Source organism: Leptosomus discolor, chromosome 2 (assembly GCF_034619465.1).
Source record: "Leptosomus discolor isolate bLepDis1 chromosome 2, bLepDis1.hap2, whole genome shotgun sequence".
NCBI classification, from domain to species: Eukaryota; Metazoa; Chordata; class Aves; order Leptosomiformes; family Leptosomidae; genus Leptosomus; species Leptosomus discolor.
Genome location: NC_141392.1, coordinates 110,379,929 through 110,403,637, shown reverse-complemented (window position 1 = coordinate 110,403,637; position 23,709 = coordinate 110,379,929). Strand labels below are relative to the sequence as shown.

The 23,709-nt window shown below is 38.8% G+C and overlaps 1 protein-coding gene across 4 annotated transcripts; it reads right to left on the bottom strand.

Annotated features, from left to right (window-relative positions):
- Positions 1–1,146: 1,146 nt before the first annotated feature.
- On the bottom strand, positions 1,147–23,598 carry CPSF3 (cleavage and polyadenylation specific factor 3). Of its 4 annotated transcripts, none has more exons than XM_086460324.1 (18): positions 23,517–23,598; positions 22,149–22,212; positions 21,382–21,479; positions 20,338–20,466; positions 19,211–19,388; positions 17,481–17,570; positions 16,255–16,405; positions 14,032–14,207; positions 13,496–13,654; positions 12,585–12,731; positions 11,458–11,610; positions 11,009–11,117; positions 10,158–10,256; positions 8,967–9,061; positions 8,327–8,414; positions 4,981–5,050; positions 4,290–4,390; positions 1,147–1,450 (listed from the first exon to the last, which is right to left on the bottom strand). In XM_086460324.1, exons 1-18 carry the CDS (start codon positions 23,585–23,587, stop codon positions 1,353–1,355), a joined length of 2,076 nt encoding a protein of 691 aa, XP_086316450.1. In that variant the 5' UTR covers positions 23,588–23,598; the 3' UTR covers positions 1,147–1,352. The 4 variants fall into 4 exon arrangements, with proteins under 4 accessions (XP_086316450.1, XP_086316449.1, XP_086316451.1 ...); XM_086460323.1 differs by having other exon boundaries at positions 1,147–1,454; positions 4,294–4,390; XM_086460325.1 differs by lacking the exon at positions 1,147–1,450 and having other exon boundaries at positions 4,365–4,403.
- Positions 23,599–23,709: the final 111 nt, after the last annotated feature.

Below are 23,709 nucleotides of genomic sequence, written 5' to 3'. Positions count from 1 at the left end.
TCTGCGGCGGGAAGCGGGGCGGCCGCGCCTCGGCGGTGGCCCGTTTAGAGACGCGTTAAAAACTGGCTTCGTGTTCCCGCACCCTCAATGTCTGATGGCTTCCCCCCTCTTTAAAAGGCTTACGACTAGAAGTGCAGTGCGTCCTCGGCGGAGCCGGGGCCTGGCGCAGGGACCGGCCTCCCCGCGGGCAGCCCGGCGCGGCGGCGGGGGAGAGGGCGAGGCGGTGCCGGGGCCTGAGCCCACCGACACGGGTAACCCCCCGACACCGCCTGGAAGCGCGGTTTAGGAAAACGGCCATCAGTTTACATACAAGATTTTTATCTGTTCCAAAGAGAGACGTCCTTTTTGAGAAAATGCAGTTAATCTCCTTTAAAAGACTTCACACGCTTATTTAGTTAGCTAGCGACATACAATTGGGGGAGGAAAGCTGCCACTAATTCTGCTAATACTAATAATAACTAATTCTGCTAACACCAATACACTAATACTGCTATAAAGATTATCAGGTACCCATTTAATCAGCTAAGAAAAGGGGGGGAGGAAAGCTCTGTGTACAAGAAAGTTATTTTGTAGAAAACGTGCTTTCTGTGGATGTTTTTCCGCGTGATTTACTGTTTTGCAACAACCCCAGCTAACTTGGAGCATCCTATTTGTGTCTGAAATACTTCTCTCATTGCTGCAGTTTCCGATACCCCACATCACTTCGCCCAGGAAGCCTGTTTCAGCAGCCCCGAGCGACAGAAAACAGTGACGGGAGCCATTTGTACTTGGGGCTGTTAGAGGCCATGAGCACCAACTTCACTTGAACCTGGTTTTGTTCATCTAGTCCAGTTAACGGCAATGCCTGCATACATAGGTTTAAAGCTCCAATTAACCCCAGTATGCAAACATTGATTCCATTTTAAATGTGTTGAAGCCACCTTTGAGTTCAAGCAGATACAAGCATGCAGGCAATTTCTCCCTCAACAGGAACAAAATTACATACAAGCTTGATTCTAAGTATATGCAAACCCAAAACATCCAATTTATCCTCCAGCTGGTCATTAATCTTCAAAAATATAAACCTCTCAATTTAATTTTTGTAATTCTATATTTAGATAGTTTTTTTCCTCAGTTCTTGAACGTGCACATAAGGAAAAAAGAACATACGCACTTTCCCTGATTTTATTATGATCTGTATGCACAGAGTTGCTGTAAGATTGCTCATCCATTATTTGAAATAACTTGGCTTTGACAATCACAGAATTGATATGTTTGACTTACTGAAGAAAAAAAATTTATTTACTCTTAAAAAATAGTCCAAATAAATTGAACATTTGAAAGATTTACTGTGTCCTTGGTATCTACAGAGGTCAGCATACTGGACTGAGCGCATCATAAAGCCTTTGTGCAGCCAGCTCCACCATTTCACGAAGGGATTCATCGTCTTCGCTTCCTGGCTCACAGTCAACTGTCTGGGAACAAAAAAAAGAAGTATGTTAGAACAACTAGCACTTCATCTTCCTTTTCAGCATGTGAAGAGTGCTTGTAAGGGGAAAGGAAAAAGTCGTCATGTAAATGGAAAAGAAAGTTATCCAGAGCGGCTCCGTATGTTTTAAATGGTCTGCCAATGTGTACAAGAGATCAGAGAAGACTTACACAAGTCCTGCTGAGGAACAAGAAGCTTAATCTAGAGTTTTATGTTTGATTAATAACTTGTTTCAAAACTACTATGTAAAATGCATTAAGTTCTGTAGATTCTATTTAATTCAAAGTCAAATAAAACCACACAAGGTTCAGTCCTTGTAGTTTTCATTTTATCTGTGATTGGCCAATGGTATCCTGGGGTGCATCAAGAAGAAGGCGGCCAGCAGGTCGAGGGAGGTTCCCCTCCCCCTCTACTCTGCCCTGCTGAGGCCACATCTGGAGTACTGTGTCCAGTTCTGGGCCCCCAGTTGAAGAGAGACAAAGAGCTACTGGAGAGAGTCCAGCAGAGGGCTACGAAGATGATGAGGGGACTGGAGCATCTCTCCTATGAGGAAAGGCTGAGAGACCTGGGGCTCCTTAGCCTGGAGAAGACTGAGAGGAGACATTATGACTGATTTATCAACACTTATAAATATCTAAAGCAAGGGTGTCAAGAGGATGGGGCCAGGCTCTTTTCAGTGGTGCCCACTGACAGGACAAGGGGCAACGGGCACAAACTGGAGCACAGAAGTTCTGCCTCAATGTGAGGAAAAAAATCTTTACTCTGAGGGTGACAGAGCACTGGAACAGGCTGCCCAGGGAGGCTGTGGAGTCTCCTTCTCTGGGCATATTGAAAACCCACCTGGATGCAGTCCTGTGTGTCCTGCTGTAGGTGAACCTGCTTTAGCAGGGGGGTTGGACCAGATGATCTCCAGAGGTCCCTTCCAACCCCTACCAGTCTGTGACTCACCCACATTGTATTAGGTTAATACTGTAAAACACGTGCGTTCATCACGGAGGTACAGTGTACACCTGTACTTAGGGAGTCTCCACACTGATGCTCCCACACCAATAAGGTAACATTCACATCAAAATAAAACCCAAAGAGATTCATTTATCACTAAAACAAGTCCTCCTAGAGAAAGATGCCCACCCCAAACATGCAAGTTGATCAACATTCAACCCAATCCACTACTGCTTTCTCTCAGAAAAAAAGGTCACCATTTGCATAGTAATACTGTTCTTGATCCTATGGACTTTCTGGGCTCTAAGACCTCCTCTCCTCTAATTCAGTATTAACTTGTTACTGTTCTGAAAAAGTAACTCCCTTCAACTATAAAGGTTTTTTTGGGGAAAAAAAAGGCATTTGGAACAGCAAACATGCATTTAATGTTATCTAACAATGCCGTTAAAAGCATGTTAACTGTAAGAGCACTATGTTAAGAGTTAATGGGGAGAAAGTAAATCCACGTGTCCCACCATATAGTCAGATCTATACTGAACAGCTTTTAATTTTAAAGCTATTATTGTTTTATAAGAAGATACATATGCTCATGGAGAAGGACAGATCTTTCTTGTAAAACTTGATTCACAGTGGCACGAGCTTGCCATCGCCAACACAGTATGTAAAACAAGTACCACAAAGATACACGCTGTTCCACTTGAGCTGCCGTTAGGGTTTCTGTCAGCACACAGGTCTTTTAACAATAATGATATATATCAGTATAATATTAAATGAAAATGAAACCTAACTTCTCGATTAAGCAGCATGTTTTCCAGTCTTGTTACTTTTTTCTCTGTTGCAAGAGGTCTTTTCATCACTTCTGCATTTTTCTGTACTACGTACTCATTGAAATGTAGCATACATTTATTGAAAACTGAAAAAAGATGACACAGCAAGCACTGTGTGTTAACCACAAGACTGTAACTCATTAGCCTCTCAAGATAATTAATGTTCACTTGTTTTGTTTCAATAGGTAACAATTTTGGGCCTTTTCTTCTGGGTTTGTAGAACACTTAAAACATTTGTTGTGGTCCCCAAGGACAGCATCTGAGAGCTACTCCAGTGGAATATATTACTGCTATGGATAATGGTAATACATGGTATTTTTAATATGTTATTAATAATGACAGAAAGGCAACACATGAAAATGCTGAAGGACACAAAGGCCATGGTTTTAACCATTCTTTACAGTTCCATATCGTTCAAATAACTAGGTGCGACAGCTTCTTAAAGCGGCCTTCAGACATGCATGACATCCCATTCTGGACCTAGCTAATAAATTAGTAAAGTGTTTCTTTTTGTGAGTATTTCAGGATTTCAATTTAGCTACAAAAGGATCAAGATGACAAAAAAAAATTAGCATCATTCCTACTCTGATTGTTCAATTATTCAGACCAGACCCTAAGTTTTAAGACCACTGAAAAAAACGTTTGCGAGTTAGATCAGTTTCTGCTCTATAACCTTTCTTTATTCCTTTTTATACAGGTAGAGAACAGCCAAAAACTACTGTGTTTTCCTCCAAATTTACTGCATTTGTTACATAAACATTGCTAGCATCTTTTTAATGAAGAAAACTCTGGGAAATGCTTCCGTAACAAACTCAGTAAACTCAGCTTGCACGCTGGATCAGTATTTCTCTCAGAAAGGCTGAGTACCGATCGACTGATGAGAATGTCAATGAAATTAATGCAAAGTCAATGGGCTTAAGCTGTTTTGAGACCAAATACAAAAACATTTCCTTAGCCAATGGGTACACAATATTCTAGGCAGCACTGTATACCAGACGGGACACTCACCTCTGCTAAACACCGTGCACACAAAAGCAAGTGCTTTGCTGTACGTACCCGCGTGTCCAGTGAAATATTTGCAGTCTTTCCATCAACCGTGATGCACACGACAGAGCCCTCTTTTGAACTCACACAGTCTTCTCCAAACATATCCCTAAAACAAAGACCTATGTGTGTAAGACGTGGCCAAACAGCAAACTTACATTTTATTTTCTGTTCACCTTAGGGTTCCAAAGGCATTTTGTCAGCAGAGCACCTCCTTTCAGCCACTATTATTTAACCCACGCAGGTACAATTAACAAATACCAATCTAAATTACTACAAGACTGGTTGTCACATAACAGTAAGCATTTTACCAAAATAAATCGTACCATAAATGAAGGGAAGGACTCCTTTGATTTCAAAAGAGGCAAGATTTCTACATAAATAACAGAATATACGTCAGAGTAAGTTTTAGCAGAGATGCAATCCAAAAAGTTCTTTTCATAATCATTCATAGCATAATTTTGGGAGACAACTTAAAACTCCACTTCTGGAAGAAATAACCGGGCCCTGTACTCAAAAGTTTAATGAACTGTACCTCTTTCTTTACTTAATTCCTGGCCTACACAGAGATTAGACCGAAGTAAATTTGCTTAAAGTATTTTTAAATAACTGTATCTTTAAACTGTACTAGAATAAAATTATTCTATTTACATGATTAACAGTGATCAATTTCCTTTAGAAAAATAGATGCCAACTTACTGAAGCATGATCTCCATTCTCTTCCTATACACATCCATATCTACTTTTTTGGAAATTTTACTTACTGCAGCTGAAAAGAAAAAAGTCATTTTACTTCCACAGACATTTGCTGGAAGGGAGAATTGGCTAATTGCTACATCCAGGTTCCTAACTGACTTTCATGAAAAACAACCCAAAATCTATGTAAGATATATATGTTTAAACAATTTATAAAGAAAATGTATTAAAAAAAGATAGATAAGTCAAGGAAGTACATACATTTTAAATACGTTCTCTGTACTTAGAATCATAGAATTAATTACCACATTTTAAAGCAGAAAACCTTGCAAGTCTAATTCTCACTTTTAAATTCTCCTTTTTATTGTTAATGCTCATTACTTCTCACATTTCCTTTACTTAAAAGTGAAAGTAATCTACTTTCATTTGTTTATAATCCCTCCATCTTCTCTTATTACAGGAAAATACCACATCATGGAGGCTAGGACCATGCAGAGAACACATGAAATAAAACCGGACAGCAAATGTGAGTAGTAGTAATAGGCGTAGACATCCCTGGAATATGTTTCAGCATAGAGAGGTTGAAATAAAAATAACGATACTGTTTTTAGACTTGGTTTCAAAATCAAGAGGCAGTTTAAACCAAGTAATTTTCTTTTGAACGTAATTATTTAAGTATTTAATCGTAAAAGGAGTCATCTATAGCAAGAGCTAATTGTGAAAATCACTACCTTTTTCACTGGTGGATAAACAAAACAGGTAAGACCTTTTAAAAACTCGTTTTCAATACTTCTAAGTCAGCTGAAGAAATCGGAGAACCGAACACAATAGTAGTTAGAGTTTCTTAGAAATTCTTTGAAGAACTTCATAATTACAAGACATGGAACAAGTGTATCTTAAAAATTTACCACCCCTTAAATAAGGTGCAGTAACTGACTGTACTAAGCAAAAACCCTCTATACTGGAAGGTAAGAGCAGGCACATGGTCAGCTGAGCAACAGTAACTTAAGGTACTTTAATTCAATCACTTGTGATCCTGTGAACATACTCTAAAAACCACAAGTGCGAGAACTATTTGGATTGTGTTTTTACCGCAAGTAAAGGCAAAAAAAATCCTGCAAGAAGCCACACCTGAGATTAGCTGACAGAATCACCACCATGAAACAACATGAGAAATAACGCTAAAATGCACATAAAAATACAAAGAGGAATTAATTGGAGGGAGTGGGGGGAAGCTACATACTGCCACTAACAAATCATACAGAGAAAGCGTGGACTACCAAAAGTCAGGCCAAGTCAGATATTATAGTAAGAAATTTTAAAAAATTAGAAAAACAGCAGAAGTTTTTTTCCAGCCATATAAAGAAAGATAGCAGGGAAAAGAAAGAAAAAAAAAGACGTCAAAGTGCCATCCAAAAATAAAATTTCTATTTTTGGTTAGTTTCAGTAGAGCAGAACATAAAGGCATGGCTAGGAGGGCTGATACACACTGAAAATGATCACAACGAAGATAAGAAAGTTACACTCTGAATTTAGGCTTAGGTCAAGGTGACTGGAGAACCTTTATCCCCAAATAAAAGTAAGAACTGCTACGTGAATGTATAAACTCAGGAGAAAGGAAAAAAATTTGTTGAGTCAGGTATGGGAGTAAGCACTTAGGGAACACTGATAATTATTTTCTATAAAATCATTAAAAGATATAATAAAAAGACAGGAGTAACCCAAGGAAAATAAACAACTATTTGTCCATACAGCTCTAGTGTTTTCCACGCTGGTTTGGCAAGAAAAGTCTACTAGAAGTGTTATGAATAAAATGTCACGTGGGGTTCACAGAGACAGATCAAGCCAGACCCCTCACTATCAGTACCTGTTAATTAAAAATTATCAGTTATTTTAAGGATACATTGTAGACCTTGACCATCAGACTTCAGTAGAGGACCTGATACAGAATGACATGAAAAACCCTTAGGTAAGGTGAGAAGATGTGGAACAGTACAGAGCTTTTAACACTGGAACTGGTTAAAAGGAAGATAATCACAGAATGAGTTGACAGGGAAGTCGGAGGCTGAATGGGTGCTGTGTACAGGATATGGCACAGGATCTGAGACTGCTCTGAAGGGCTCCAGGATCAGGCGTACACTTCAGGTGTGTCCTGGGTTCCTGTCAGAAGGACCTCCTCACCTCCTCCCCAGTAACTTTAGTTCCCACACAAAATAAAAAACGGGCACTAAGGTCACATATGCCACTGGTCCCCTATTTTAGGGTCACAGAACATACCCGCCGGGCATTACAGACACAGCCCACGAGTTTTTAACGTTTGACCTTAGGATTAATTTAATAAGGTCTCTACTCACATTGCCCTTTTGCTGAAGGAAAAAAAAAAAACAAACCCAAACCCAACAGAAAAAAACAACCACCAAACGGTACTTTTATATAACACCCAAGGAATAGAATTTTGGGTTCTGCTTGCCTAACCACATCCAAACTGGAGATATTACATTATACAATAATGCTCCTAGATGGATACACAACTGTCACTTATTGTGCTAGGAGAGCAAGGGTACACAAGGGCAGAATTCAATAAGATCTTTGTAAGTAAAATAACAATGTATATTCCAAGTAATGATGCAGGTAGTGGCAAAAAAGTGATTTAAACCCCCAGAAATTAGAAGAATATATCCTTATTTTATTTTGATAACTGGATTATCATTAAATGATCTATGTTACGGCATTGCCAAGCTGCCAGCATTTATCCTCAGTGGCCTACCCAATACTCAATACTTGCCCCAGCTTCTTAAACAGTGACATACCTGTTCAAAAGCAAAACAGTGGAACAAAAAATATAAACTATTGTAACTTGTAATCCCAACAAAATTGCTGTGATTCTTGAACAGCAACATCAAACCCAGTATCGGATGATGCTCTCACTGCCCAATAATAATAGTTGGTTACAGGGTCTGTGCAAGTGTAATTGTGAAGTTAGTCTGACTTTTTTTCAGCATTGCCTACCTAACTTTCTGATGTACAGTCATAGGAATTCCACTCATGGATGGTAATTCCAACTCTCAAAAGAGACACTGAAATATTTAAATGAGGTATCAAATTGTTTGTATTAAAAAAAAAAATCTAAAGTGAGTAACATTGAATTTATTTTAAAGAAGGCCACATTTTCCACAGTCAGCTACCACCTGCCATGTAAGATGTAAGAGAAAGTTTCAACAAATGAACATAGTACAAATAATGAAGAAGTTGTAATTAATTTTTTAAGTAGCAAATCTTCCTCCCTGAAATGTTTCAAGAGGAGAAGAAGAAATGCCTCAGTTAAAGAAGCACACACCGAAGTTACTACCTTTCTGTATTTTGGGATTTGACTGAACTTCCAGTATCACTGTTGTCACGGTGTCTGCATACATATCATTAGCAGGGTTTGCCACCCACTGGAAGATTTAAAAAAAATAAATTAGTAATTTGAGCCCATTATTTGGGCTGAGTGAATAATGCAACATAAAAACAAAGTAACATTCATTGCATTCTCCTGTTTCCTTTTCTCTGAAGTCTAGCTTCAAATGACTGTCATACATTTTACACCAAATTATTAACTGCTTTTAAACTTGGTATATTTCAGTAACTACCCGTGAAAAATTCAAGCTGTTGAATGTTTGTGAACACATTTATGAAATAGTTATTAATTACCACAACTATTTGGTGGGAAGGAGGGAACACCATTTGACATTATTTCCAATTACCATTTGCCAAATAAAAAAGAGGCACCAAAGCTATTATACTCGAGTCATGGCAAAAAGGAAACTAGCAGTGGCCAAATGAAAAAACAGGCACCAACACAGGACCCCAGCTCAAGGGGAACATTGTTCTAGCTTTCATTCTACTTGTCATCTAACAGAAACATTTAATTCTGCATGGCATCTATATGGTATTATTTTGCAGAAACTGGAGAACAAAATACTTCTGTCTCCCTCACCAATGCCCACCTCAAGGACGACCATGCCTGGTTCCTGGATCACAGTAATATTTTTGAAAACCTTCAGGGCTGGTTTTTGTTGGATTTCTATTTCTTCTACATCACCTAAGAAGCAACAACAAATGGTTAGCAAGAATGAAATTATACTGAAAGCAAGACTAACTTGATCTGCATAAGAAAACAGGTAATTTTAAGACTAAGAGGAGTTGTCTGTGATTATCACAACTGCTCAGAGCAGTTCACAAAAAGCACACTCTTCCCTTACCTGACAATATTATTTTCTTTGTTCTGGATTGTCTGGGGTTTTTTTAGTACATAATATTGGCCATTTTACTTGTTGTGCATTCTCATGTTTGACTGGCTTAGTACACTGATGTGAGTACACCAATGAAAAAGAAAACAAACGAGAAATTTAGTGCTCCATTTGCAGAATTAACCAGCTCCTCTTTTACCCTTAAAGAATAACCCATTGCTTACATAAGCATAGAGCTTAAAACAAAAGCATTTGTGTGCCAGGCAGCACTCAGGTTATGAGACCTGAACATCAACATCAACAGTTTTCGCTTCACTAGTGATACCAATTAGATTTCTGACACCAGAGAAGAAAAAAAAATCCTAAGCTTTAAATCTGGGAAGGGATCCTGCAAAGTGTGTGTGCCTTTAATGCACTAGGACAGGAGTTGCCCCTAACCTTTAAGCAAGCTAGACAGAGGCACCAAGGATCACACTAGTGGCAGATTTAAATGGCTTCTGACTCAGAAAAAGCCAACAAGGTTAGATTCTTGCCTCCTGGGGAGGGACAGAAGAGGCTGTCTGTCACAAAGAAGGACAGAGCTTTTGTTTTTATTAATTAGATGCCCTAAACCATTCTATTTTGGGGCTGGAGATAAAAGATCAATTAATAAATTTGGCTATAGCACTTTGGGGGCTGACAGGAGACAAAAATGGGCCTAGGCTCTATATTGCTATATGGTCATGATTTGTAATACAGCTACAGTAGAATCCCCGAACAACAGATGTGTCATACTCATGAACTGGATCTGGCAGAAGCTGCATAATCTAATGGGTTGTAAAACAAGAAACAAACTGTGGCACTTCAGTTACTGGCACAGAAATTTCCACTCAGAAGACCTCTGAAGACTGGAAGTTGTTTTAAAAGTTGACCAATATAAATCATGACCGTCTCTTTCCAAATACGCACCAGTAAGTTTCTGTAGCTGATAATAAAGCAGATTAAAAGGTCCCGTATATGGAATGGCTTGTGTCTGTGTTACAGTGCTCATCGCCAGGTCTGTATAATCTGCAAGAATTTTTACAAGTATGTATTAAAAATTATCCCTTTGAATTCACGTCCTAAAAAATAAAACTGCCACTCTAGATGAATAATGGCATCGATACATTTAAGACAGAGGGTTGAAAAGGACAGTTTGTAAAGAGGGTGGAGCGCCTATTGTAAGATAAGTAATATATTTGTGGTTAAGAAGCCAGCAAGAGACCGTTATTCTGTCATACCCATTAGAGGCAAACGATGAACTAGGACAGCAGAATTGCTTTCCCCCAAGCTCTTCTGACCTTACACTCAATTATTCTATTTTGAGAACAGATCAATTTCTTTAGTAGTAAATACCATGGGAACAATACACAAATACGTTCACTGTACTGTAGCTTTTTACACTAAATAAATTTTAGAAACTGTCAGGAACACTTATTAAGGTACTCTTATGTTCTCACTGGCACGTTTTACGATATTCATGCAGAGGAAGAAGGTTTAAGTAACCAGAAGGGAAATCGAATTTTGCTTCTTTTCTTTTACAGAAAGAATAGAAAAGATTTTAAACTTCAGCAGACAATGACCTGAATGCCTTTCTTCTCACTGCAGCAGTTCAGAACTTTAGACAAAACTAAACCAAAATAAAACCAAGATGTTCACTAATTGCTTATCAAACACAAAATTACAGAAAAAAAACCCCACCAATATTGTCTGTGTTTTAATGACAAAAGAAGAATGCAATGTTTCAATTACCCACTGAGCACATCACTGTCTTTACTTACTGGAGAGGTCACATGGAGAAAGGATGTGATAGTTAAAATTTCTTTTAACCAAGATCCCGGAAATTCTCTGTCCTTGCTCTGGTTTCTTATCTGCTAAAGATCCCATCACCTGGAAAGAAAAAACACACATAGTGCAACAAGGCGATGTGAAGTACTCATAGCTTAAAGGTAACGATGAGGATGAAATACAAGTTCTCTCAGAAAAATCAAACATGGTATAAAAGTAACTCTGAAAATAAAAAGAGCCAAAAAAACCCAAACCACCAACCCCTACCATCCCAAACCAAACCCCAAATACAACACCAAATGCAAAACATTCACACACTGTGAGTCCCTGGAAAACACATACAATCTGAAACGAATTAAAAATAGAGGCTTGGAAAAAAATGTGTAGTTTTTATCCCAAAGGAAAATACTGTTGTACAGATAAGAAAATACTGATTGTATACCTTGGCAAGTTTTTCTCCTCTGAAGTTTAATGTCACAGCTTCAGTATTCCTAGGGTTATGAACTTCTATATGAACTTCATCATTATCCTCATATTCCCGTATCAGTGCTGCTTTCAATCTGGCCATTTCATTCTGCTCACCATGAACTAAAATCTGCAGAAAAGACAGTTTTCCTTTTAGCAGAACTTATTTGTCTGACCACACATGTTTAGTAAACAAATTATCCAAGAAAACTGCCATCTTGTACCTCATCTTTATAAAAGTGTAATTCCATGAGATCACACTATATAAAACATTAGCTCAATTATATTACATAGTTCTATGTGTGTCTTCAAATTCTATGCGTTACTCAAAGGCCTAGATTTCACAACCCTGAGTATTAGTAGAAAAATACATGCAAATAAGCAGAACGCATTACAGAGGTTCCATTTACCTTTTCATACACATGCTGCTATACTATGAAAGGGAAGTGTTAAGTTCAAGAATAAAAGTTAGTTACCTTTACATTTTTGTGTCTGCATGTAGATAAACATAATAAACACGCAATTCAGAGAGGATGGTTCCAAATTCATAATTTTCTTTTCTTCTGCTATGATTTGTTTTCTTTCTTATCTGTGCTTGCACACTCATTCTCCTCTAGTCTCAGATCCTAGTCCCCATTTTCATGTTCTGGTCCTTCATATCTCAGGCTTCCTGTGATTTGCTCATGCTTTTTCCCCACAAGTGCTGCCTTTGTCTTTTGCTGCCCGCTACATGCCTTCAATCAATGTTTTCTTGTTTATCCTGGGGCAAATTCCAGTGAATTATTCCAGTATCAGTGTCCCCAACTTAATGTCACCCTATACTGTATCTCGATTGCACAAAACACTGCTGAAACAGGTTTATGGACCATACCACTTCCTTGAATGTCATCCCCAGATATCCCACAGGCAGACAGTTGAGAGCAAGTTCATCTTTACTTTGCTTCAGTAACATAACGAAAAATGGTTAAAATCTCCATCTTTTAGTATTCAAAGCACAGGGATGCTGGCTACTGCTGGACACCAGTACCTGCCTTGATAACTCAAAAGGCCGGGAACTGGTTTGACAAATCCCACTCTGGAGAAATGGGCAGCATGTATACTAACCACATGTGGAGGTTTCAGTGCCCGGATAAATTCACTAGTCTGTTGATAATCTGTGTGAGCAGAGAAAGAAATGTAATCCACAGACATCTTCAGTGGGAGTTTTTGCCCCGACATAGTCGTGATCTCTTCAGGTTCAGACATGATGTGCTAGAAAAACAACAAGCACTTTAAATAAAAAATTGAAAGCCTCCTACAGACACCATGTAACTAATGCTTTACATTTCAAAGATCAATGAAATAATATTGGCAGCCAGGTTAAATGTGAGGAACTGAAAAAACCCTCTCAAATTCCACAAAACACCCACTCACAAATTAAAAAGCTTGCACAACGCACATCATTTCATCTTTTGCATGCTCAGCAGATCTGGGAGTCGATTCTTCTTCCAGATACATCTCTGAAACTTGCATTGAAATTATAACAAGTGTGTGACTTCTGTCTCTAAAGGCAAAACTAGATGCTCTGGTTGCCCTTAGCTGCTGGAATTTGGAAGGAAGGCTTTAATTCTCTACAGCCAGACAGTGGCAAACATGCACAAGGCAGTCTGATCTCTGACACACAAGCAGTGTTAGACTTAATACTGACTCATCTAGAATTAGGGTTAGGGCTCCCCTCTCAAAACATTAAATGGTGGAGGGGTCTAAAAATGAGAAAATACCAATCACTCTTTCTCATGACTAGATAACTGCTCCTAGAAAAGATTATCCTGTATAACATCACTGGAAATGTCCACATGCAAATTTTCTGTACTTTTAATTATATTAGCCAAAAGCAATTAGTTTTGACTACATAAATATGTATACCTGACAAGAACCTTCTCAGTAAATCCAAATACAGACACTTGCTATCAGTCTTTTAAAACATGACACGGATACTACTTCATATTAAGAAGTTGCGTGCACAAGCAACTCACCTTGGCAAGTGTTCCTTCAACGCAGTACCCTGCTATAATTACTCCATTTCTCTTATCTGTGCACCAGCTCTCAAACAACTCTCTGGATAAGCCACTCTGCATCATACCTGGGGACGCCATCACAACGCTTGGGCCAATATCATCAAAATGATCCATACTCTAAGCGGACAAACAGCAAGAATATCAGTTACCGTAACTCACTTAAACGAGAGACAGCCCCGCTGCCCCCATGAACAACATACAAGCAGAGCCCTATCTTCACAGATTATACCCCATCCTCACAAAAAGTGCACTTTGCAGGAAAGTTCCTCCTACTGAAGCTGATAAAGAGGGAACTATAAGCACAAGGGCTCTATAGTGGAAGAAAAGTTGCATGAGCTCCCCTCAACCAGCCCTCTAAACACTGAGATATCTGCTATCTCAGATATAAACCCGTACCTAATAACTATTAGGACAGTAAACATGCAAACTATTCAGCAAATACGCCTCTCCTGTCACCCTTCCTCTTTTGCAAGACAGCCTTATCTCCAGCTTACCTTCAGATTACTAATATGCTTGAAAACAAATGGATTGTTGATGTTAATTTGCTTCCGGATTTTGTCATTCATGGCATTGACATACGTCTGATAAACTGCCATACATTTCTTTGCCAAAGAGGAGGCATAGTATATAGGGATATCATGGAGTTCAGGATGATTCTGCCAGTATTCATCTGAAAAACCCAAAACCAATGAAAAATAACAAAAAAGACCCCAACCACCAACCAAAATAACCACACATTATCTCCAAAATGCATGCTTCTCAGAAATGGTAACACTTCCTGTAAAACAGATTTAGCAGTGGGGTTTTTTCATTTTTATTACAGAAAATCACAGACTTTTCTTTTCCCCACATGCTCTATAAAGAAGAAAAAAGCAATCACCAACTAAATAAGTATACAACTAGTACAAGAAAAAGATGAACTTCAGAGATTTTTGGCAGGTCAAATTCCAATCAATCACCAACTTCAGCTACAAGGTATAAAGTATACATGGTATTACACAGCAATAAATCTACATTTACAACAACACAAGTTTTACCACACCACTGCAACAAAGCTAAAATGTCTCTGCCAAATGTTAATTATACACCTTACAGCTAGGGACATCTGCACATAGGTATGTTGGCGAGAATTCACTGTACTAAAGTTCTATAAAACAAATCCATGAAGTTCAAGGCGTGAAGGGATCACCCAGTTATCAAGCCTGGCTTCCTGTTATCATCAACAGTTACATTTTTACAAGCCTAACAGAAACAAAACCAGGAAAAAAGCCTCCACTAACCACAATGTATTTTATCACTGATGACAGTAGCCATGACCTTTACTGAACACAAAGAAGAGATCTGAATGCAGCTATACAAACATAACTTACTTGTTTTCCCACTTGGATACAGTTCTACTAGTCTAAAACTTATATTGCATAAAGGAGGAAGAATCATCCAAAAATAGAAGTACGCTCAGTATTTTATTTTTTTGTCATACACTTATGGAAAGAAGAAAAACAAACACAGAAGTCTGCGGGCTCAGTTGTGTAGGCATGTGAGATGCAAGTGCATTTTCTACCTAATTAAGCATCCAATTGCATGTCCAGCTTTACTAGATGTATTTCCAAGCTTATCTTCAGAAACTCACTTTAATATATACACACAGTAACGAGAGGCCAACAAATTGCAAACTAATGGCTACAAAAGACTTAAAATATTCAGTTTTTATCTCCTCTACAAAATAAAAAACCCTCAATGATAAGTAGTAAATAATCCTACATCAAATACTACCCAAAACTGAGACTTAACTTTCTTATTAACATTAGAATAGACCAGTAACACATTCTGAAAACAAACTAGCTTCTAATGTTGAGCTAAACTGAAATGGAAAGTGAGAAGAATTTCAGGTATTTTAGGTAACACTTTAGATTCAACACCTTGTCACATTAAAAAATAAATATAACTAAAAATAAGTATTTAATTTTGAGATAGTTATCTTTTGACCTTGCCAGCATGTGCATAAGCAAAAAGACTAGTGAAAAATCATGTAACATAGTACAAATTGAATGTGCTAAAAGGAAGCAAAGAAGCCTGGAAAGACTTTATTTAAAAACTTTCATCTGAAGTACCTTGTAACAACTACCTATATAACTTATGTGACGTGGCTTGTTATGATCTGGTACAAATGCTACCCCCCCCGCCCCTCCATGATTGCTCTTCTTAACAAAGCCTAATTTGCTTCCCCATTATCATTAGGACTTCAGAAAGGCTAGAGGTGTCTATTATGGTCTTCTCAGCTTTTCCTATAAAGACTTCTTCATATAGATTTCTGAATTAAAAGACAAAGATAGTGAAACTTTGGAAAATACGCCTTTTTTTAGCAGTACAGTTTAAATAGAACAGTTGTTGTGTTTGCTTGCTTTTCAATCTGTAATAATAGTCCCCATCTGCTGAAATCCTGGTTCAACAAGATTCAAAAGTCAAGCACATATTACCATGCTGCTACCCTTTCCCTTCTAGGTCTCTGTCCCACCTCAGAAAGAGCAGAACTGCCTTGGTTAGTTTATTGGATTTTTTGCATTTGAACGTGCATTATATATTCTCAGGTAATTAACACGCTGGAAAATGGCTGAAGAGTTGCTAAAAAAAATTATTATATCTGAGAGACTGCACATGAAAACATTCTTATGTAACTTCAAATGCCTTTTAGGAAGAGAAGCTGGGAAGGTACATACCTAAAATTAAAAGTAGTTCCTGAGCTCGACCCAGGGCAAACACAGGAATAAGACCTCTACCTCCTCTATTTACAATGTCGTGAACAGTATTACAGAATCTTGCCTCTCGCTCTTCCCGTTTTTCATGAATATGAGTACCATAGGTGGATTCCTACACACAGAGAAATGGAATATTAAAAAGTACTGACACAGAGACTAATTCTTGATCTTCTCCTCTGCATCCAACAAGAAAATGCAGAAGAAAATACTGGTATTAACATGGTGGGGAAGGGAGGGAAAGGGGTGACATGAAGGGAAAAATCAAAACCGCCCCCAAATTCCCATAACCACCTCCACCAAGAGAAATAACCAAAATTTCCCCTCTCCCAAACCCCTCCCAGCAATTTGGAAAGACAGATCTTGTTCGGAAAAAAAAAAAGGTAACAAAAAAGTGAAAAAAAAAAAAGTTTGAACTGTTAATTTTGATGCTTCTTTTAAAAGGTTTCAAATTTAACATACTTATTTTCCTAACTGGAAATGCTGCCACTGCTTTGATGAAGGGGTATCACGTTAAGATGGTTCACTAGTGGTACACGTGCCCCAGTTTAGAAACACCTAGCCTAAAATATAGGAATTACACAACATACAAGATTCTGATGTGACTTAAAATGAAATTATCAGTTACAGAAAGCAGTTAGAAGGGATACAATAAATGAAATAATTTTAAGCATTATTCCGAAACATCCCACTGTTTGGTTCCAGATAAAACTGTTACATTTTAAAGTTTCCCCGAGCTTCTGATTTTCCAAACATGGTTTCATAATAAAACCATTTCGCTCAAAAAACACAACAAAACAAAACTATGGAACAGCACTCAGGGCTCCTCCACCCAGGACAAATTCTCAACATGGCCGGAAGTAGGTTAGGATCTACTAAAGAAAGATACCTGGCTAAACTGGGGTTTGTACAGTACATCTAGCAAACACAAGTCAAAACCTAATAAATCTCCCATCTTGTAAAGGTTTGTCTACAGGCTTAACATCAGAAGAATTCTAAAATGAAAATTACAGTTTTTAATACAGTGAAATGTTGGAGTGTTCTGAACATCCAAGCATTTGGATACTTAACACAAATCAAGTATGACCATTAAATCTCCACTGTCCATTTCATCTCATTTTGCCTTTAATTAAGTAATACTCCTACACATATTTAATTATTAATATAAAAAATAATTTTGTATAACTTACAATTATAAGAATATCAGGTTTAATATTAGGAATCTCAGCTGCCATCAGATGTCTGTCTTCCTGTCTTGAAAAATCACCTGTATATAAAAGCTATTAGAGACAAAGAAAACCAGTTATTCTGATGACAGTTTCTACCAGGTCAGCAGTCTTTAAAGAGCTGTTGTATAGGAATGATATTTTTTTAAGAAAAGATGGGTTTTAGGAATTTAATTAAAGACTCCTCTGATGTGGACAGTGCTTACAATATTGGGGCCATAGTACTACAATACAAATATTTTCACCACAATAAGTAAAGGTATTTCAAGCACTACCATAATTCCAACAGAACTAGTAAAAAATTGTTAATATTTTATTTTTTGTTTGGGATATAAAGATGCCATTTTCAGCCTTTTGCATACATGCACAGTCCATCAAGAAGTAAAAACTGACATAACAGAAAATACACCAGGTCCTAAGTGGAAGTAAAAAGCAGATGAAATTCCATTTACATATCAGAGTGCAAATACAATGAATAATCCAATACAAATACTTATTAAAAATTCTTCTAAAATTAAAAAAAAAGCCTATAATCTTAGCAGATTTTCCAAACAGAATGATCACGCTCCCCATTACACCAAGAAGTAATTTCTAACTGTTACTGATTTTTAATGGATTCGTAACTGCAGGGTGGAATGGAGCTCTCTGTACCCAAAACCGAACATTTTTTACTTAACAATCATTCTATTGATGAAAATGTGAATAATAACCTATAGTTATATATATAACATATAGAAAAAAACATATAGTCAGCAACAGCAGATAATGGTCTACAGGTAACCTGCTATCACATTTCTCATTTGCTTCACAGGGAACTGAAGAAAATAATGGCTATTGAAACCCAATCCATTTGAGTCATGCATGGTAAAAGGAAAATCTCTTTCATGCATACTAAGAGGAAAATGTCTTTCTCCAACACGCCTTAATCAGAAAAAAAAACCCAAGCAACCAAAAGGCAGTAAGATATCTAAATTTTATTGTAATCATTGTAAGTTCAGTTCTATTTCTGCAGTTTTTAAAAAAACTTTAAACTTTTAAAATTCTCCATCATTATAAACCATGAACAAAGTCCTACTAGACAGCAAGCCTCAGGACCACCATCTCTCTTCAAGGCTGTATGAAACTTCTTAGGCAGTGATTATCCTACCTACTCCAGTTCATGAGATTAGTTTCAAGTATCTGGTTTTGACACAGTGCTGCCTGTGATTACATGGTGACTTATTTAATATCTCTGTGCCTAAAATTAATAATAATCCTATTTCTTTAGGTACTTTAGCATAAGACTGTTATGAGAAAAGCGTAACTTGCATACTTGGACAAATGCCATTTAAGCACTCAAGACAGGCAGGCATGGTAAAGTAGGATTACAGGAACAAATATCTGTTCATAGATTTTACTAAAATGCAGCTTCCAGAAGGCTGCCTCAGCCATCACCTACCTCTGAGCAGACCAGCAAGAAAAACTACATGTTTCCTGGTTCCACGTCTGAGTCATAACTCACTCCCATAAAATCCAAACATCCTACCTGGTTCAACATACGTGTCACTTGCTAGTTCTAATCAATGAGAAAATACATGCTCTAAGCCCAGGTACATATGACAGCTCCAGCCACAGTGGTGGGGCTTAACAGGCAATAATAAATAATTACATCAGAATTCAGGCTTGACTTCAGCTTTGTAATAAAAAGAAAATACCTTTACGCCAGCTATTTCAATCATAAACATGGCTGCTCCCAGAACGTGCCCTGCGTGGTAACACCAGAATTTGATTCCCGCCACCTCTTTCACTTCATGGAAGTTGATGGTCTCAATCTTGTCCATGCTTTCTTCAAGGTCTGTTTCTGTATATAGCATGTCATCCGCTGATATATTACTGGACATAAGTGAAATGGCTAAATATCAGCTCATTTTACCAGCTTCGATTATATAACCGTCGGAAAAAACACTTCCTGGATTTTTCCCTGGTGATGGTGAGACTTCCATTCAGTAACGCTACGTCTCCTACGTTAGAAATCAAGTCCTCAATCCAATGCTCTAAAGCAACTTTCTTTTGAAAGGCCAAACTGGAATAGTCTTTTCAGTTCAGGATCTGCTCTGTGTTTGTCTAAAAGGACCAAGAGATTCCCAGCCCTGGACAGAGATCTGCCACTTCACTTGTAATAGTCCTCAAAAACTAAACGAAATCCCACTTTTCCCATCATCTCACCACAAACAAGTTAAAAGAGGACTGTTTATCAGGTTTCTGGCCCAAGCTAGAATCTGCTGAGTTGAGATATACTCAGGACCATTTCATTCACATAGAAAAGATGTGTCGAGGCATGTAACAGAAGGCAAAAAAACAGAAAAAGAGAGGAAAAAACCCCAATAACATGTAAGTAACAGAGCGCTCTTTGCATATTTAATATTTAATCTGACCTTGTCCTGAAGAGTGATTTGTATCTTTAGGGGCTTAAAATTCACTACTTCTGTGACACTTAAGGAGAAAGAGACATTAAAAAGCATGAGAACAAAAGAGTGTCTTAAGAGAGAGAGATGGGTGGGAAAAAAGGGATACTACTAAAGATTCAAGTAAGGCAAATGAAAAGAACGGCAGGAAAGAAGGAAAGACTTTTTTTCTTTAAATTGAAAGGAAATTATTTGAGAGACACATTATCCGTGAGGCAATAAGATGATTCATTACTTCTAACCTGGTTATAATGTTGCTACTCGTGGCAGCACCCAGGTTCATCCAGCCACCTTTGGTGGCTTCATCTTAAGTTTCCTATTGGCTCTGTAGGTGAAATAATCCAGGAGTTGGAGAGACAGCCCACGGGTCAGCTTACCTGACTTTGACATAGTCTGAAAGAAGCCACCTGTAAATAGCTTTTGTGGCATGAGTCATGAACGTCCTTCCTTTAAAACTCGTTTTCTGCAAAAACCATGGTAAAGCCCCACAGTGATCTAAATGGAAACTTAAAATAAGACACACAAATCAAATTAATACATTAACATCATACAACCCTAACAGATAATATGGATCACATAATCTACTACTTCACTCGATTAACATAGCGTCATGAAAATCCAGAAAGAGAATTTTCAGCCTCGTTGTTAACTCTGCTGGTCTATACCCTGTACACTAGCGACTCGAAAGGCAACAATAATACAGGAAATTCTCCATTAATTGAAAGGTTTTACTCACATAATTTCAGAATGAACTTTTTTTTAATTTACATATAAATTTATAGGGAGAAAAATAACAGGGACCAGGAAGACAATAAATGTCAAAGATACAAGAAAGCTAACAAACATGATCCTCAGTTTGCATGTTGGACATGATGGATTACAAAATGAACTACTAAAATAAAATTATTTGGCCACACGTCTAGTTTGACCTATCTTAAGGAGGTACTTCTGAAATACAGGTAGAACAAGAACATATGACCAAAACTCAGGATTTTATACAGACCCTGGTATGACTGGTTAAATCATCTAGAAATGGCTCTCCTCGTCTCTCAGCCACTAAGCAATATTTAAACCACATTCGAAGCTTGTGTAAGTCTCTGAGAAGCTTTTTTCATTCAAAGCCAACAGCAAAAAACACAACCAATACTTTTCAGTGGTCTTTATATAGAAATCTCGTTCTATAAGTGGTCACGATGGTGTTAAAGCAGGCTATAAAAAAGTCGGACGTCACAGTGAGCTCAGAGGAGAGCTGTAATGTCAAAAGTGACTGAACATCCTTAATTTAAAAAAGTTGGAAACTAAAATTTTGCCATGCCATTACCATCTATATAACACCTATTTTCAGTCTCTCTTAATAACCTACAAATGAACAGAGCTCAGACTGTGACCTCAGTATATTTGTTCTTTCGGGAGCAACTTACTGACTAATTAGGAGGAGATCAATCTCGGCAGGATCTATCAAATCAATGTAGGGAAGAGCGTCCATTCCTTCCAGTCCAGGATGGATTCCACAATCAAGCTGAAAAATGAAAGCAAATTAAAGCTTCTAACAGAACATATAAAAACCCCTCTTACATTGTAGTCTAAAATGTAGTTACTAGTGACTGCTAACTTTTAGTATCATGCAAAAAAAGTATTTTTTCCTTAAACACTGCTTTTAGCATTGGATTTCACATCTCGGGCTTCTGTCTAAAAGACTTATCTCCACTGGGAAACTCAACACCTTTCAGAAGATCCCATACTTTCTAAGTCTGTACCTATGCAAGCCTTCATTCACATTTCAACAGCACCTGAATATACGGAACCAGTGTATGCAAGTTATTTCAGCCACCACCTGAGAAGACAGCTGGAAAAGGGAAAGAGAACGTGTAGGTGTTTATACATGACTCTTTATACATAACTGCTGGTAAACATTAGCCTTAGATTCCACTGAAACCTAGTATGTGTAAATTTTAGAATCCACACTTCAGACACATACATTCTGTTTGGGAATATGGACTTATTTTACAGGACAGCCTCTGGAATGCCAGTATCATACATGTGGTACAGCTCCAGAAAGCTACAAAACGTGCTTTTTCTAGCACAGTGGCTGACCTCAGCGTGGAGGCTGAATTTAACCCGTAATGTCTTTTTGTGATCTGACGTACTGTAATGAGAGGGTGTACAAATACATTCATGCAATAATTACCATTATTTTTCTTCCTTTAAACTCCAGAATAATGCATGACCTTCCTACTTCTTGGCCAGCACCTCTGCAAAAGGATACCAAAGTCATCAAAATCACATCATAGAATCACAGACTGGTAGGGGTTGGAAGGGACCTCTGGAGATCATCTAGTCCAACCCCCCTGCTAAAGCAGGTTCACCTACAGCAGGTTGCACAGGATCCCGTCCAGGTGGGTTTAGAATATCTCCAGGGAAGGAGACACCACAACCTCCCTGGGCAGCCTGTTCCACTGCTCTGTCACCCCTAGAGTAAAGAAGGTTTTCCTCTGGTTCAGGTGGAACTTCCTGTGCTCCAGTTTGTCCCCACTGCCCCTTGTCCTGTCACTGGGCACCACTGAAAAGAGCCTGACCCGAACCTCTTGACACCCACCCTTCAGATGTTTATAAGTGTTGATAAAGTCCCCTCTCAGTCTTCTCTTCTCCAGGCTAAAGAGCCCCAGGTCTCTCAGCCTTTCCTCATAGGAGAGATGCTCCAGTCCACTCATCATCTTAGTAGCCCTCCACTGGACTCTCTCCAGTAGCTCCCTGTCCCTCTTGAACTGGTGGCTGTAATTGAACTGTACATCTCGAGCTGCAATTAAACTGAAACAGCCCACACCGTATAAATGTAACTGTATATGAGATGTCTTTAGCAGGATTATTTTTGTGTGTAAAAATAAAGACTGCACAGTCCTTTCAAGCTCAGATACTTAAAGCAACTGAACAATTACACTTATCTCAATGGAAATAAAAGCCTATTTAATGCAGCAGAAATAAAAATGATCTGTTTGGGGAAATTACATTGGTCTCTTCTGGTTCTTCTTGCATCCTGCACACTTGAGTCTCAAAGTATTCAGATGTATAATGAATGGAATGTTTACTTAAATAACAAACTACCTTGGGCTGAATAAGCTTGAAGTAGCATCTTCAAGTTGTCCAGAGGACAACTCTCGCGGTGCTACCAGAAACACCTTGAAATTGCACTGGCATCTTTACCAGACAAAAAGAGATTAGCCTAAAGTACTACACAGTTCTCCGTAGTGCAAAAGGCAAATCAGAAGTTTTCTGGCAAGACCACATTTCAATAGTTCCCACGGAAGGGCCGCAACCCTGCTGACCGGCTGTGACAGCTCTCCCGGAGACTGCGGGCTGTCCGCCCGTTGGAAAAGCAAGCAATGGAAAAGTAGGAGAGGGGGAGAGGGGAAAGCAGCCTTAGATTTCCACGCCGCCCCCCTCCCCCGCGCAGGCCGGGGCTTCTACCCGCGCCCCGGGCCGGCTGGCCTGCCCGCGGCCCGCCCCCCCTCAGGCCCAACGCGCGGCTCCCGCCTTCGTGACCGCCCCGGGCGCTCACAGGGGCCGGATGAGCAGCTGATCGCTCTCCTCCGCCGGGATCAGGGCCTCGGCTTTCCGCTTGGCCGACATGGTGGTGTGGGCCCCGGCGGCGCCCGGCGCTGCCCCCTGGCCGCCTTCCGCTTCCTCCCTGCCGCGCTGCGCCGCGCATGCGCCTGCGGGGCGGGAACCCGGAAGCGGAAGGGTGCGGGCGG

Coding starts and splice junctions, on each gene's coding strand:
- CPSF3 (XM_086460324.1), bottom strand. CDS start 23,587: ATGTCGGCCAAGCGGAAAGCCGAGGCCCTGATCCCGGCGGAGGAGAGC. Junction 22,213..23,516: donor CAGCTGCTCATCCGGCCCCT/GTGAGCGCCCGG, acceptor ATCCTTTTGCAG/AGGTGCTGGCCAAGAAGTAG. Junction 21,480..22,148: donor TTAAAGGAAGAAAAATAATG/GTAATTATTGCA, acceptor TTCATTTTTCAG/CTTGATTGTGGAATCCATCC.